Source organism: Rhynchophorus ferrugineus, unplaced genomic scaffold, assembly GCF_030347505.1.
Source record: "Rhynchophorus ferrugineus isolate W39M unplaced genomic scaffold, kcgeb_rfMv2 rfM10, whole genome shotgun sequence".
NCBI classification, from domain to species: Eukaryota; Metazoa; Arthropoda; class Insecta; order Coleoptera; family Curculionidae; genus Rhynchophorus; species Rhynchophorus ferrugineus.
The window spans coordinates 24,417,625-24,435,837 of record NW_027472589.1 but is presented as its reverse complement, the minus strand read 5'-3'; the positions used below and the strand labels follow the sequence as shown (position 1 = coordinate 24,435,837).

Here is an 18,213-nt window from a genome sequence, read left to right as displayed (position 1 = left end):
ATTGCTAATTTTAGAGGATTCTAACGTGATGTCGTAAATTAACCTATTTTTTTAGGCTTATTTAGCAATTAGCAAAAACGCTGCCTAACCCTACGAGTTAGATCAAATTAATGTACTACAGTATTGTACACCATAAAAAGGTCTACAAAAAAGTCCGCGATGGTATATGTTTATCTTTTAGGGATAACCCACATTAACCATTTTTATTGTTTACTTTTTACGTGAGAAAATGGCTTATTTACGAAGCTATTTTAAGTAATACGGCATTAATCCTTATCGAATTAAGTACCTTAAATACAGTGTGCGATTAATATAGATCAATATGGTTCCTTACAGCATGTAAATTAAACAAATATTTTCGGAGATATTACAAATTTAAAATTTGAGTTTAAAAGTGTGTAATGTAATAAAAATTGTATGAATTTAGATATTCCAAAGATAGCAGGAAATCTTCATAGTAAGTATAGGGGAAGAGGAATTGTTTTACTCCAAATTTAATGCGTGCAGGCCAAGGGCAGTAATGAATGAACCAAAAATACTGGATCGATTTTAATCATGTTTTCATTGAGTGACATAGGCATATATATTTTATGCCCGTGCAAAGTCGGAGCGGGCCGCTATGTTTTTATATACAACGTTCATATTTTTTCTGTAGTGTATTTAATTTAGTATCAGCATTGCATCCGTGCGAAGCCGGGGCGGGTCGCTAGTTTTAATATAAATGAAATAGTTAAACAAATATTCTATTAAATATAATTTATTTTAAAATTATAGTACATCAAATGCATTTATTATCGAAGAATGTAAAACTACAATTAATTTCGTTGATGCAATGATGCATTATGTTATGACTAACAAAACCTAATCGATAGTTATTCGAACGTTTACCTTTTTCCACGAACCTTTGTTGTCTTTACACTATATTTATTATCATCTTGCTATGAGCAACCCAATGTATCATTCTGAAATATTCATGTCTCTTTTAAATATATAAATTGATATAATTGCTCCTTGATTTTGTTATATGTTTATAAAAATTGTATTCTTTTAAAAGTAATCTCTGGAAGTTCCATTAAACCCCTTCGTGGCTTATCTTTACACCACTTAAATCCTATATTATCCAACAATGTATGAACGGATGTTCTACATCTCTCAAATAGCTCTATATATTTTAGATTTTTATGGATACTTTTCAGACTAATATTTTTCTGAAAGAATTGTGTTGATCGAAAAATCTACTTACTGTTTTATACATTTTGTATATTTGATCGCTGAAACACCACGATGGAGCTTGATTCGTGATCTGTTTCGCATAAACACTGTTTTTTGTGAATTTAAGGCTATATTGTTTTTTATTTTTTGAGATATTTTAGTGACCGTGTCCGTACTAATATACAGCGCAAAAAGTTTTTCAGTAAAAACTCGGGCGATTTGGAGTTTATTAAAAAGAAAGCGTTAAAACAACGTTTGTCGGTTTATAATCCATTATTATAATATTTTGAAGAATTTTGCAGACGCTTGACAAACGGACAACTTTAGCAAGCATAGCATCTCTATTTAAACAGAATGAAATGAGAAGGATAATATTGTCAGACTGTGAAACGAATTTAGATAGATAAAACAACTTTAGACAGACACATATTGACACGTAGTGTTACCACTGTATTGAATTGACTATCTTTTTACATAAAATTACCTATTTGTGTATTTAATGAAATGAAACAGATTAATTTTATTCACGTAACTGAAAGACCAACAAAAGAACTAATTCAATTAATACTAATCAATAATTTCTTAACCAGCTTGAATATATACGGGTGTTTTATTAAGATAATGATGTGCGTATATTATCTAACTCGTCATTTGATCAAGAAAGCATCAAAATGATATCTCCAATGTGGCTGCAATGAAACAATTACAATAAAAAGAATAGCGTTAGCGTTTTTAGGCATAAACAGGCGAAAACTCCAAGTGTCAAACATGAAACATGCTAACTGGAAAATACAGTGGGTATGGGGTCGCAGGCAGGTGCCTTAGGAAGATGCACGGAATTGCCAGAGTTCGATTTATTTAAAAGAGTTGGCTCCGCTTGCGATCGTCCTTTTTTCCCGTCCGACGAATAGAATAAAGCTCGATTTTTCTTTATTTCGTCACAGATATCGACATCATTTTGTTCTCGACGACGAATCTGCTCCGGCTCCACTACGAATTGATGCAGTTGCGCGGGACGTTTGCATACAATTTCGCAGTTATCCCCTGCTTTTCCATTACGGGAATGTTTAAAACAAAAAAATCAGTTTTCCTTTAAATTTGTATGCAAATTCAAATTCTGAAAATCACTATATTTTATTACACAAAATTTGTTATGCCTTGTGTTCCGATGACTTGCGTAGTATAATATAGCACTAGAATATACTGATGGTTCATAGAATAAAAATGTACCATAATGTTAAAATAAATTATATTTCATAATATTTTTGTTCAATTATTTTATTTAGATTAGAATTTTGGTGTATGTCAAAGCCAAACTGAACTAAAACTCAGAGTTTATGGAACAGTATTGAGAAGTTTTGTCGTCACAAATTTCGATGACGCATATACAAAAAAACTCTGTATAGACTATATATTGTATATGCTGGGTGCTTGCATGAATTTTAATAATTTTTCATTTTGAGAAGTTATTTGGAATGTTTAATATAAAAAAACGGTTTTCTTTTAAATTGTTATGAAAATCAAAATTCCTAAAATGAGTTTGTACTTCTCAAATTTCGATGACGCATATACAAAAAAATTTTGTATAGACTATATTTTGTATATGCTGGGTGCTTGCATGAATTTTAATAATTTTTCACTTTAAGAAGTTATTTGGAATGTTTAATATAAAAAAAAACAGTTTTCTTTTAAATTGGTATGAAAATTGAAATTGCTAAAATGGGTCTGTACTTTCTTACTCTAAATTTCTTATGCCTTATATGCCGATGGTTTGCTTAGCATAATATAGCACTAGGATATACTGATGGTTCATGGAATAAAAATTCTGAGGTCTTATCAGACTCTATATTATGATATTATTTCTATTAAGAAAAGCTAAGATAATCTAGATCCGCTGCAATTGGTAAATTCGTTTCAGAATCAGACAATATTTTTCTTCTCATTTTATTCTAGTTAAAAGAGACACAATGCTTTGTGATACGGTTCGAACGCATAAACGAGACAGCAAAAATAATATCTTGTATATATTTAATTCTAAAGGTATTCATGGTACTCGATAGTACATTTTTTTAAATCAAGCCAAACAAAAATCTAATAATAGTAATATTCGCACTCATAGTAAAGGCAGCTGATTTGATTATAAGCTCACTATTATATTCTAAGTTAGTAATTAGAAGTACAAATTAGTGTTATTAATCTCATTTAAAATTATTAAGTCACCTGTTTATAATTATAGTTCTCTTGTGACTTAATAGATAGTTAAAATGATGCAATCGAAATATTACCATGAATTTATTTTTTATTGCAGATGCTGTCTATTGGTCAGATCAGATAATTTTCCGGTAAGTTTCTCTATATAAATACATATCATACATAGATAGTAGGTCAGCATAAATGACCCATGTCAACATCACGGAATAGTTTCAGTCTGCCTTGAATATGTATGAACATCCAAGGGCTTACTGTCAATGATATCCGCATTCAATCGCGATAATTCCGTAATTACACTTAAAAGAACATGGTTATATTCATCTTCTGTACATAAGGGAGTGTTCTGACATTTTTCAAGAATTGCTTGATTGAAAATATTCCAGGCCTCATCCCAATTTAAAACAACTTTGCCAATTGTGGTTTACAAAAATTACTGATATATGAGAGACAAAGAGCTAGCGAAACCACTTCAGGAATATACTGTTTGTCGTCTAAGCGGTTTTCGTACAAATATGATCAAATGTTTAAATGAGCGCGGATTTGTTGTTTTTTTTTCTATTAAGATTAGCTTTATTTTGTATGAGGCATTAATATTACTACCATCTAGTAACAAAAACCACTTTCGTCGGCATCATAAATTTGTTTCATTCTTAATTGCTCGCATCTGTTTTTCATCGATTGATTTTGTTAGTTCTGATTGGGCTGATCATTTCTAACCAGATGTAGACAGCAGTCGAAATTCATATTTTGTTTTAAATAGTTGTAATAATTGGGACATGCCCTTCCTGTTGATCTAAAAACTGCTTATAAAGAAAATTTTCTATTTCAGGCACTTCCATATTTTTCTGTTTCCTGGACCTACAAATGTTTCAAAGGAATTTTGTGTTTGCATTAATGTAATCAGCATCATGTTAGACAAAAAGAAAAATACATTGGAATAAAAATAGAACAACTATACTGGTTAGTCAGAAGATACTATCAACTTGATCTAAAATCAAAGGGGTTGATTTATAGGATAGTCGTAATACGTGCAAATCAAATAAATTTGCTAAGTTATCCAAGATATCGACTTGAAACATGAAAGAAGATTACTAAATCATACTAACGTGGAAGCAGTACAACTGCTGGATAGCGCGCAGGATGTCAGAAGATTGAAGCGAACCAAACCATACGAACTTGTATAAAGTGTATACCTTTAGTGTAAACTATAGCTATAAGTTATTATAATTTTATAATTGAGGAATACATATTGATGTATTTCTCGCACTCGTCTTGCTTGTGAATTAATCCAAGTACAGATGAAATGTAATAAATTAATTTATAATAAAGATGTTACAAAAAAATTGATGCAATTTGTGCATTATTAAGGCTTTGTTTTACAGAGCCTCTGCTGTATTAATTTCTATTGAATAAAACTAATTAAAAAAATCATTCAATAACCTATTTTATTATGAGAATTCTTTAAAAGATAATTTACGATGATAAGTAAAATTGTCTTAGGCTGTTGTCCTAAGGAGTACGTAACTTATATTCAGTACATTTAATGAATTAAATTTAACTTATAAAATATTACATATATCAATAAGTAATTAGATTTATTTTATTATTTAATTAACATATTGTTATTAGTCGTTTCCGTCTAACTTACAATTTGTCTTTATGATAACTTAAATCTAGGTATATAAATACCCATCGGCCCTATCTCAGTCTCTGGTGAAATACTGTTTATATATGTCACTGCTGTATTTTTTATTATATGCAACTCACTACATAACACTACACAAGATCAGATGCATTGATTCTTTTGAGTATGTGTCCTGTTCTGGCGGTATCTAGTATTTGCAATATTACAATATTCGTGTGAGAATGGAGTTTTCCCTCATGTCCCCTTGCAATTGTCTTGATTTCTTGACTGACTGTGGGCATCTGAAGGTCTCGATGTAGGTAATCAGTCCTATGGTATTTGGGTGCACCCACAATACCTCACAGGACTTTGTAATGAAAAATGTGTATTTTATTTATGTTACTGTTTGCAGAATATCCCCACAATTTAACTCCGTATGTCGATATAGGTTTTAGTAATTGCTTATATAATAGCAAATTATTACGTACTGATAATTATGATTTTCTTCTAATTAGCCAGTACATTTTCCTGTATTTCAATTCCAGCCCTCTTCTTTTCTTCTTTATATGTTTCTTCCAGCGAAGTTTTACATCGAGATTGATTCCGAGATATTTAACGTTGTTATATGGAATGATAGTATTATTTAATGTTATTGGTGCTTGTACGGTCTTTTTATAGGTGAACGGCACATGTACACATTTACTTTCATTAATTATTATTTTCCAAACTTGTGTCCAATTATTTATATTTTCACTTGCTTGTTGTAACTTTCGTGAGGCTTCTTCACTATTGTCTCCCACAGCTATAATCGCAGTATTATCAGCAAATGTAGCCATCGTGATATTTTCCATTTGTGGTATATCACAAGTGTAAAGTATATAAAGCATTGGTAGCAGTACGTTTCCTTGTGGTACACCTGCTTTAGATTCTTTTATTGTAGAGTAAGCTTCTTTTTGTTTCACTCTAAACATTCTGGTTGTAATGTATGATTTTAATAGTTCGGTGTATTGTTTTGGTAGCATTTTCTATGGTTCATGAATAAGGCCTTCATGCCAAACCTTATCGACAGCTTGTGTTACATCTAATAATATAGCTGAGCATACTTTTTGACTTTCGTAGGCTTTTTTAATAACATCTGTTATTCTGTGGACCTGGACAATTGTTGAGTGCTTGTTAATAAACCCAAACTGGTGTGTTGGTATTCTCTCTATGATCGGTTTTATTCTTTTCAATAGGAGTTTTTCAAAAACCTTAGATATTAGGCTTTTATTTCGTTTGCTGACTCAGTAATTAGAACGAAGAGAAAACTGATCAAATTTTAGGGTTAATTAATTTCAATTACTTTCAAAATATTTATATTTAATGACACTTAGCTCAATAATTATTCAGTTTAATCACCTTTACGAAGATTAAAAGAAAGGAAATAAGTGGATTAAATGATTAGTAAAAATGTATATAAAATTTAATTTACATTGAATATGTTTAGGAAGAATTATGAAATTTTAAAGTAATTAAGAAATAATATATGTTACAAATATAATATACACATATATATAATCACCATCGTGGTTGCTTTTCATCGCAGTTCTTTCAAATACCAAAGTAAAATTTTGTTTTTATTTGGATGTGGTACACTACATACAGTTACAGTTACAGTTTAGTTACGCTACTTACATTAGATATAATCATAGGATACAAATTAGTTTGTTACTACTGTTCCCTTGTCCTTGCATGAACTCAGGTGTGTATTGGATGAATACCTAAGTATGCATTTCCCAAATTAAAATTAAACCAGACTACTTAAAGTGAAGTTAAGGGTAAGAATTATATACTATAAAAGTTGGTGTTATTTGGTTCGCTTCAAGCTTCTGATGTCCTGCGCTTTAACCAGTAGTTGTATTGCTTCCACGTTAATATGAATTAGTAACCATTGTTTAAAGTAAATTTTTGGATAAAGTCGTGGGTCCATTTTATTTCTGTAGTCGTTTGTTAAGCATCTAAAAACATGTGTAATTTACCCAAGAACTTTCGTACTATTCCTACATTCCACAATATAGCAATTCCGCATCACCACCATGAGTGCTTTTCATCGCAGTTCTTTCAAATACCGAAGTAAAATATCGTTAATTCCAGAAACGTTTACAGTTACATAAAGTTACAGTTTAGTTACGCTACTTACATTAGATATAATATTAGGTTACAAATTAGTTTGTTACTACTGTTGCCTTGTACTTGCATGAATTCAGGCATGTGTTGGATGAACACCTAAGTATGCATTTCCCAAATTAAAATTAAATTAGACTACTTAAACTGAAGTTAAGGGTAAGAATTATATACTACGAAAGTTCGTGTGATTTGGTTCGCTTCAAGCTTGTGATGTCCTGCGCTTTAACCAGTAGTTGTATTGAATTAGTAACCATTGTTTAAAGTAAATTCTTGGATAACCTCGTGGGTCCATTTTATTTCTCTAGTCGTTTGTTAAGCAGCTAAAAGTATATGTAATTAACCCAAAAACTTTCGTACTATTCCTATATCCCGGAATATGTTTCATTTTCCTTCGGCAAGCATTAACTATATATATCACCATCATGATTGCTTTTCATCGCAGTTCTTTCAACTACAGAAGTAAAATATCGTTAATTCCAGAAACCTTTTTATTATTATTGATATTGTCGAACTTCGAGAAGGTTTTCTACTTCATATTCTAATTTCTCTATTGTGACTGGAGTAGATTTGGAGCTATTATATTAGATTTGAGATTGGATGTCCATGATCGTTTATATTTTTAAATTTTACACTTGACCTGACTTGTTCCTTCAATGTTAATCAGAACTTGTCCCAATTAGTATATTTGTCAGTAAGATTTTGTTTTTGTTTCAGGATTGTCATGCTCGGTGATAACAATGTTGTAGACTGCAATACTGCATAGATTGTACGTATATCTTTCTTGATATCTTTCGGTTTTAATTTGGTTTTTTTGATATTTATTCGAGATGACGAAATCTAGTTGATTCGTTGGGTTTAATTTTGAAAATAAATCTCTATTTTACTGTAGTGTCATTTTATGTCTTGGTGGATATTGTTGGAAGTATTGAATAATTTATTTTATCTATAAAAAGTGTTCTGCCTTGGGGAATAGTCTTCATAGTAATTTATAATGCTGAAGCTCAATAGACCATCATTGCTCCCTTTGACTATCTTTGCTTATGATTAATGGACAGTACTTTTTGATACTATGGTGTGACACCAACTTGTTGATGTTGGGCTGTGTTTAGGAGTCTTGAGAAGATATTATGATGTGTGTTAAAGTCAAGGCGTTTTGTATTGTTTGATTTTTGTGGAGAATGGAGTAAAACTTTTTGAATATTATGTGAAATCTAATTTAGACTGAAAATAATAATAATCAACACAGCCAATACTCAACACGTACGATACCAATCTGGGATCAAATACTTACCCTAAAAGCTGACTGCATCTTTTCTGATTACAATAATAAAATATTCCAATTAACGTTTCTAACTTGTTCCAATCTAAATTTTAATACTGTTTTGGCAAAAAAAATGTTGTGTCACCAGCCAGCGATAAGGCGCGATTGGAAGATATAATTTATAATACCATAACAAAATTATATATCTAATGGGAATGAGTCAACTACTAAAATAAGATAAGAAAATATTCAGAGGGAAAAACGAGAAAAAATAACTAAGTAAATGTTACTACAAACAAACAAAATATCTATTCAAGTAAATTGAGAAGTCAATATAATTACATGAACAACTATAGGCTAATAATTTTTTTGACCAAAATTCACATAATAAATTAAAACCCTATTCAGATAAATCATGAGGAGTCACTCATGACTTGTTCCTTATTACCTATCCTGTTTACTTCTCCTCTCGTATTATCAAAACATCTTTGCTGATAGCCGCTCTGGAAGTAGGTTTGGATGGAGACTTTAGTAACCTTTTTATAACAAACTAAAGAAAGTCGTAAATTGGTAATACGATTGCTTGAATATTTATTGTAAAGTTAGGGCACGCTTCGTATTTATTTTTCCATTTTTAAGACGAGAGCGCTCTGACATATCGATATTTTTCTCGCCATATGTATTTCTGTAATACATATGGATCAAAAAGGACAAATCGAACCTAAGCTCATAAGTGACTCAACTATAGCCTTCAGCTAATGCTAATATAACTGTACGGACACACTGCTAATGACGAACTAAATACAAGACTTAGAAAGACCACCGCACATATAAGGCGCCGAATTGTAATTGGCGTCCGATTAAAGTTTCAGATTACGCGCTGGTACGTTTTTGGCAGCGAACGTGTTAAGTAATGAAAATATGACCTCTCCTAAAGTTCTTCCAAACGTTGATACCTTCAATAAACATTTACTTGGCTGATCAGCATTTCCGATCTTGTGAAGAATTAGAAGAATACTTCGCTTAATATATCGAATAAATTGCTTAAATAGATTCAGAATTCTGCAGATAGAAGAGAGCCGTGGCATATACTGTACAGCACTTCAAACTATAATCAACGGATTATTTAAAATAAAGCGTTTCCGAATACAGAAATAAAAACCTTTAAAATTATATACCGCGCATAAAAACGTAAAAAATGTATCCACAAATACCTTAAATATTACCAAAATAAAGCTTAAATTAACTAATAATTTTTGAAACTTTAGCAATTATATTTTCGAGATGCTTATTTAATTAATTTTGTTTGAACTTTTTTTTGATCCCCAATAATGTTTTATACTCAAGATTTTGCAGTTATGTACATTTTCCTTCCAATTTTATTTTACAGAAAATATATGATTCTCTTTTCTCTTCAATATGTATTTTTATCGCTTTTTTTTAAATGAAACATGAAAGAGAAAATATAGGCATATTTCTGGGAATTTGGAAATAATGAAAAAGAATTGGTAATAGCATAATAAAAAACGTTAACTAACCTTTAAATAGAATGTTATGCTTTAATCTTTTTTTATTAATATTTACGTTTTGTCATTCGAAAAAAAAAGCTCATTAAAATATACAAACCGCAAGAGTGGAGGTCCCTTTCGTCCCTTTCGTCATTTCAACCAACTAGCGGTATTGCTTCTTTGTTTTCTGTCTACATTTTCAAATTTACATATATTATGTTAATTAAATGGAACGTAATATTATTGAAACTATACGATAGCTGACGTGGCAATAGCTCAGTATCTTAATTTTACCTTGTTTTTTAATTATTTATGGTTTTATATCAGTAATAATACAGGTGTCTTAACAAAAATCTGTTTGAGTATTTTCAATTGTTTTCTATGTATGTTGTTATACCGAAATTTTGTATTCTTCCGCGCCAGTCACTACTTTTCTACTTTCACTAGGAACATCCTTATTGTCTATAATGTGGGGGTACTTTCAATAAGTTAATAACATCCAAGGACTCACTTAGAACGATATTCAATCGCGATAGTTCAGTAATTACACCTAAAAGAACATCGTTATCTTCATCTTCTGTGCATAAGGGAGTGGAGTGTTTGTTATTCAAGAAAGAAAAAGTTCATTAAAATATACAAAAACGCAAGAGTGGAGGTAAATTGTATCTCTTTCGTTATTTCATCCAAGTAGTGCTATTGCTTCTTTATTTTCTGCGTACATTTTCAAAATTACGCATATAATATTAATCAAATGAAACGTAAGATTATTGAAACTATACAATATCACAATATAGTATCTTAATTTTACCTTGTTTTTTTAATTATTTATGGTTTTATATCAGTAATAATACAGGTGTCTTAACAAAAATCTGTTTGAGTATTTTCAATTGTTTTCTATGTATGTTGTTGTACCGAAATTTTGTATTCTTCCGCGTCAGTCACTACTTTTCTACTTTCACTAGGAACATCCTTATTGTCTATAATGTGGGGGTACTTTCAATAAGTTAATAACATCCAAGGACTCACTTAGAACGATATTCAATCGCGATAGTTCAGTAATTACACCTAAAAGAACATCGTTATCTTCATCTTCTGTGCATAAGGGAGTGGAGTGTTTGTTATTCAAGAAAGAAAAAGTTCATTAAAATATACAAACCGCAAGAGTGGAGGTAAATTGTATCTCTTTCGTTATTTCATCCAAGTAGTGCTATTGCTTCTTTATTTTCTGCGTACATTTTCAAATTTACGTATATAATATTAATCAAATGAAACGTAAGATTATTGAAACTATACAATATCTCAATGTAGTATCTTAATTTTACTTAGTTTTTTAATTGTTTTTGGTTTTATATCAGTAATAATACTGTGTTTTAACAAAAATCTGTTTGACTATTTTCAATTATTTTCTACGTACGCTGGCATACGGAAAATTAAAATTATATGGGAAAAAATCCAAGATATCAACATAATTGGTAGTTCACAAATTAAAATATGAAGACTATGATTGCCAGGTGTGCGGTGATTTTAAAATGTTGTGCACATTGCTCGGAGAACAGGTTGGGTTTAGCAAATTCCCGTACTATTTATGTCTACGAGATAGCGGAAACCGAAGTTGGGATTGATGAAGCAATCCGTAAAATAATTTCCCGAAGATGGAGATACACTATTTTAAAGTTTAGAGATCTTTCAGAAGCAAAGGTGAAGAAATATTTTCGTCAGACCAAACAGTCGGCGGCTTATGACTGACGCACAATTCATGACGATCATGACAGATGCTCGAAAGGAAGAGTGGATTGCATTTAAGAAGAACATAGAGAAATTTTTAGGCAATCATAAAGACCCTAACTACAAACAAATCGTCAAAGAAATTCTAAAACCATACAAACCCGAATGAGTACAAAAGTAGATTTTCTTCATTAGCACCTCTACTAGTTTTCGGAAACTTTTGGGGATGTGAGTGTAGAGCAAAGTGAAGAATTTTATCGGATGGAGAAAAGATACCAAGGACAGCCTTAATGATAGTAGACTACCATGAGCAAAAATATACAAAGAGGAACCTCACCGGGAAAAAGAAAAGGTTTTAGTATGTGCTGGTGGACGTACATTAGATCAAAAAAAAAGTATCGTTAATAGTTTGTTAATAAAATAATATTCTTCAGGTCTATAGTAAGTCAAATTACATCAAATTTTTTGCAGGCTTATGTAACATAATAAATATGTTCCCTCATAAATATATTAATTTTTGGTAGGATTTTTGAGCAAAATATCAAGTCACAGCAGATGTAACAAATATTCGTAAAAATCAATAGCTAAAGTAATACGTTTTTAGGGTAAGTGATGTGGCTCGGTGAATGGAGGTAAAACGAAATAAAACAGTGGTGTTTACATTATGTGACCGTTATTTATTGGCAATATAAAAAAATGTGAAAAATACAAATAATTAAACGGATGGCAGCGGTTTTACCTGGTGATGAGGCTTGGGCAGTCGATGGTGGCACGTCTAAACCAAATGAGGGTTGAGCACAGAATGAATCGAAATACCGTTCAATAACATCCCAGATAAACGTCTCGATGTTGCCGCCAGCTATTCGTTGTCGGGTTCTAGTTGGCGCTGCTGGCACCCCGCCCGTGTTCAACATCTGGGATTATATTTCTGGGTATTTTGTAGACAGTTATTCCACGATGTAAAATTCGACATGCCTCAAGGTCGCTACAATATTAATGCATTAAAAATCGACCTTATTCGGATATAGTAATTATAGTTATGCTTATCGTCAAAATAATGGGTGAGTCATGCGATGATAGGTCATAATGGTCTTCAATATCGATGTGATTGGTTGTTATATTTTACAAGGTGGAGAAGTCAACTAGATCTGTTGCTTTGTTCGCATCTGATAACCAGTATGGTGGTTTAGCAATAGATTGTCATACAAATTTCTTTATGTTTGTGTTACCTTTTGCGGTGGTATAATTAAAATATATTCCAATTAAGAAATGATTCATTATATGCACTATCTTACGGTGGAGGATCTCCTTGGCAGCTTGGCCGATATTATTTCGGTAGTAGATGCCACCATTTGCTACTTTATCACTGACCCCAAATAATTGAATTTCTGCACTTACTGTAACTATATCCCATTGAGATTTATAATAGTAGCTGATCCAATGTCAATAATTCTGTAATTTTTTTATTAAGTCACAAGCCATATGGCTCTGTAGTGAGAACTATATCATAAAGAATGCTAGAAGCCTCACCATCTGTACCAGCTATAACAGGGCTCCCATCAGCGAACATCTGATGGGTTGGTAGGAATAATGAACGCTATGACTGTTTTTAAAATATTGAAGAGCGTTGAAGGGATATACAGTGCGAGTAGTGACAAATCATGTCGCATACCCACACAGCTAGTGGAAATAGGGAATTTTTAGGGGAACATATTCAACTTCCAAAACTGTTCAAAGTGACTGCCAGTGTATCACAAACGTCCATATTATGCTCTTCTCCTCATGATTCTTCGTGCGTATTTTCAACAATGCCTCTTTCCATAAATCCAGACAGCATCTATGTTTTTTGCAGCCAGTATAGCTCGTTCGCTCAACCAATCATGGTTTCTGTAATTTTGAGAAACATCTGGAAACACCTTCTGAATAAGTTCATCTTTTGATCGAGTTAACTGACAAAAACTTTGAGGAAAGTTAATGCAGCCAGTCAACATGTCTATAGGAAATTTGCCATTACCAATGTCAATGAGTTGTTTAGAGAATATGTTTCCAGATTGGTCATTTTGCAACCCGACACGCTTATTCTTGCTTAAATGAAGTACTTTGACATGTTTCCACAAATTGGAGGACTTTAGACATGCATTGAGTTCATCAGCTGGCGTTGATCGTGGAATCACTGGCAATGTTTGACGAAAATCTCCTGCTAATAAAATCATTGTACCACCAAATCGGTTATTATTGCTACGTAGATCTTTTAAGGTTCTGTCTAAAGCCTCCAAAGATTTTTTATGTGCCATCGTGCATTGATCCCAAACAATCAATTTACATTGCTGCAAAACCTTTGCCATTGCAGAGTTCTTCGAAACGTTTCAGGTTGGAGTTTCATTGCTTTGCATATTTAATGGCAATTTTAGTGCTGAATGGGCTGTTCGACCACCTTCAAGCAAAGTTGCTGCGATTCCCGACGAAGCGAGTGCAAGTGCAATTTTATTTTGTGAGCGAATTGTTGCTAATATTAATGAAATCAAAAAAGTTTTCCTGTACCACCAGGTGCATCTAAGAAGTAAATCCCTCCAGTTTCATCATTTGTTACTTTCATAAGAGTTTCAAATACATACTTCTGTTGTTCATTTAACGGTGGAAGATTTGTTTGAATTAATTCTTTCAAAGCGTTGAGATCATACAGTCTTTCTCGATGCAACTCTTGGTTAAAAGCGTCATGCATTGGACGATTGGGCGCGGTCAGGCCTAATTGAATTAATAGTTTGTTTGACATTTTCAAGCACATGTCCTCAATTGAAATCAATGCTTCATTGTAAATTTCTTCACTGATTTGTATATTTGGATTTCCCATTCTATTCCGTATTTGATACAAAATATCATCACACATATAATCTGTGTACTTCATCCACAAATCAATTGGGTTTGATGGGAAGCATGTAGATATGATTATAGAAAACAATGTTCGTATTTGATGAGCGTGTGATGATATTACAGCATCATTGAGAGTTTGATCCCAATGAGCGTCATTTTCAAGCAATTGCAAACGTTGACAGGCTTCTCTGTAGGATCCACACAATTCACCATCAACAGTTCGTAAATGGTGGAATGATGTTGGGCCACGTACATTGACTAATAGCAGTCGTAAATAAAAACATTCATCATTGCTTGGATGTACTGAATAAATCCGGCCAATCGCATCGGTGGAATATACATCTGTATATCCTGGAACTGGTTTTCCTTGTTTCCGTCGTATAAATCTCCTTGAGGATTGATTCCAGGTATAATATTTTGGCATTTCAGAATATAGCAATGTTTGTGCGAAATCATCGTTTTGGCATGTCTCAAAAAAACTGGTTAATGTAGTAGATGGTGGCTGAGCAGCTCTTTGTACTGCGTTCTGTGCTGTAAAATACACTCTTTGTCCATTTTCTAAATGCACAGCTAAGTGAACAACAGAAGGGTGTCTCTCATGAATAGGAAAAGAAAATATTCGCCAAACTGCTTCATTACTACTGACATAGCGGCCCATTTGGTATTGGGTAACTTCATCATTAGAATTCTCTGCACCAATTCCAATCACAGCCATATCACTCCCTTTGGTTACATATTTGCAAATGTATTTAATCGATTTCACTGAATGGCAAGATTCAACGTTGATGTGTGCTTTGAATGTCATTGATAAAATGGGTGAATATGGAACAATCCAACGATTATCTATTTCAATATCTTGTTGATTTAATTTGACAATTGTTGATTTTCCATTGTCTGCTGTCGATCTGCGACGATACAATGGATAACCGTCATTACCAGTAATTGTTTCCGATATTAATGTCCGTGTATATCTTTTTGAACGTTTACCATCCATCATACACGGTGAATTTTGATTAAGAGTTCCACAGGGACCATGTATCATGTTTTTGATAACTACCTCATGCAATCCAGGATCTACTTGTACATTAGGGATTTCAGCTGATATCACTGCATCAACTTCATTTGGCCTTATCTTTTCAACCAACCAAATCAAAATGTGTGCATGTGGCAATCCTCGTTTCTGCCACTCCACAGAATACATCCAGCAGCGTGTCTCACCAAACACATTATGTTTTACGATGAAATTCATTAAAGATTTCAACTTTTGTCTAAAGACTCTGGCTGTAATATCATGACGATCAATGGGTGATTGGCCAGGGAATAACTCCTGCTTAATTTCTATCCATTGCGGATTGCATGTAAATGTGATGAACAAATCTGCTGTACCATAATGACGAACATACGACATGGCATCTTGAGCATATTCGTGCGTATGCCGAGGGCTTCCGATGTATGTTGCTGGAAGAATAGTCATCCGACCGACATTCTGTGCATTTCCATCAGTATTAATCGCATCTCGAAGGTGAATATACTCTTCAAATCGGAGTTTGGTTTGATTCAACCTGATGAATGTTAATCTCTCCGTTTCAATTTTAACATACATGTCAACAACATATTTGTGATATAATCGCCGACATTTCAATATGTGATTATCTTCATTTTCCCGAATCATTAGGCGGTATGAATAATAGTTCATTGAACTGACTTTTTTGTTGGTTTCAGAACCTGTAAACAGATTTTGTTTTAATAACATTCAAATACATAATATAGTGACTGAGATATTATCGCCATAGCTAAACTAATATTTTAGTTACCTGTAATGGGATTTATCATTTTTATTGATAAATCGTAGCCATCTTCACCTTGCCAAAATATAATGGGATATTGCAGTGCATCATATGAGCGGTGTGTTTCCTTTATACGTTGTAATTGATCATTCCGACGATGTAAAACAATATCACGGGATTCCAAATTTTCTCCAACTACAACGATAGCAACTTCATCAATAGTTGGTGCATTAAAACGTCTTGTATGTTGACCTGCAGGTGTTTTATAAGCTCTGATTACAATTTTGTGATTATCGGATGTCATCAGATCCAGGGCAGTTTTAAACAATATAATCAATTGATTGTGTTGATGAAATAAAGTTTGTAATTGTTCTACAATAGACCTCTTTACTAAATTGTTATGTGCACAACGCAGATCAATTTCTTGTGGTGAATAAATTGCAGAAATAAATTTGCAGGAATTTGTTGTCGCTATCTGACACTGGTAACAGTGAACCTGCTCTGTGATATATTTGCCCTTGTATCTGTAAATAAAAAAAATATTATGGTGTGGTATAAATTAATGGATTGTCAGTGATCAAACTTAAATAATATTTGATCTTAAAAAGTATATATTTAGTTTTAACTAATATCTATCAAATATAAAATATAATAAAAGTGTCACTGAAACTGAATCACCATATAATATGATGACTAAATGATATATTTCTTAATGATTAAGAAATTGAAGATTAGTAACACATCTTAACTTTGGTGACAGAAAATTTTGTTCGCTAAAATAATTATGAGTAACTGCTATAATACATACCTTGAAAGTTGGCATAAAATTTTCCCGAACTGCATTTGTTGCCCCAAATGAAGTCATTTGAAAGCAATTGTTATATTGTTGGATATGTGTCAAAAAGTGTATAGAATCTGTTCCTATTCCTGAAACCAATGAGTACAATGGTTCTGGTGGTGGATCCAATGGTATCAATTTCACTTTACCATTTGCGCAACACAATCCATTGGCTTCGTTTTTGTATTTTAATGCCTTACAGTGTAAGCAAACCAAGTTCATAGAACCAATAACAACACATTGGTAGTTACTGTAGTCAATTGACACATCGTAACAGAAAGCAGCTCGATTCAAACTTGCGCGATTATTAGTTGAATGTCGCGCTCGCGCTTCACGCGTTTGTGATATCCGAATTCTTTCACGTTCATTTCCGTCGTCACTTTCTTGTGCAGTACGATTAGATCGGTAATTAGCTTGGTTTATAGCATTTCTGGTTCTTCTACCTAAATTGCTTCGTCTTATAGGAGGCATATCAAATATAAATTATTTTTTCACTAATCACGAACTAAACAAACACTAACTAACTAAACACTCTGCACAAAACACGATATACGAATTTGTTTCGTGTATCAGTTGACAATTCATCTGTCATCTGTCAAAAGTCATCTGTAACAGACAACTTTTTTTTTTTTAAATTTGATATGACTTGAACTCAAATCCTTTTAAGCCGTACGAATTGTTTTATTTATTTAAAATTTGGATATTAAAAATAATAAAACACTGTTGGTAACGCGATTTTTGTTTGACTGATGTAATGACGTGGAAACTGATGCATTTTATCTCGCGTGCCGAAACTAATACAAAAGAAACGCGAGTTTCGGAACGCGACATTAAACTCCTCCAACTATGTATTCTGTGCTCCAACGCACACACGCACATTGTTTTGATAGATATGATCTTTGACGTTAGGAACACACCTACATTGCTTAGACAACAGTGAGTGCTTGTAATTTAATATGAACTTTATACCATAGCAATAAAGCTCAAATTGACTACGTTTTAGTTACAAA

At 32.5% G+C, this 18,213-nt stretch overlaps 2 protein-coding genes across 4 annotated transcripts in view; both read right to left on the bottom strand.

Annotated features, from left to right (window-relative positions):
* Positions 1-18,213, bottom strand: part of LOC143203530 (uncharacterized) — a 667,483-nt gene that overhangs the window by 197,867 nt on the left and 451,403 nt on the right. The window lies entirely within an intron of this gene.
* LOC143203864 (uncharacterized) lies at positions 1,991-16,727 on the bottom strand. Its single transcript, XM_076416176.1, has 5 exons — positions 16,393-16,727; positions 15,965-16,303; positions 13,003-13,110; positions 8,923-9,024; positions 1,991-2,256 (listed from the first exon to the last, which is right to left on the bottom strand). Exons 1-5 carry the CDS (start codon positions 16,667-16,669, stop codon positions 1,991-1,993), a joined length of 1,092 nt encoding a protein of 363 aa, XP_076272291.1. The 5' UTR covers positions 16,670-16,727.

Coding starts and splice junctions, on each gene's coding strand:
- LOC143203864 (XM_076416176.1), bottom strand. CDS start 16,669: ATGACATCCGATAATCACAAAATTGTAATCAGAGCTTATAAAACACCT. Junction 13,111..15,964: donor GTCGTATGTTCGTCATTATG/GTACAGCAGATT, acceptor AATGGGATATAG/TTACAGTAAGTGCAGAAATT. Junction 9,025..13,002: donor TGCCAAGGAGATCCTCCACC/GTAAGATAGTGC, acceptor GACTTTCTTTAG/TTTGTTATAAAAAGGTTACT.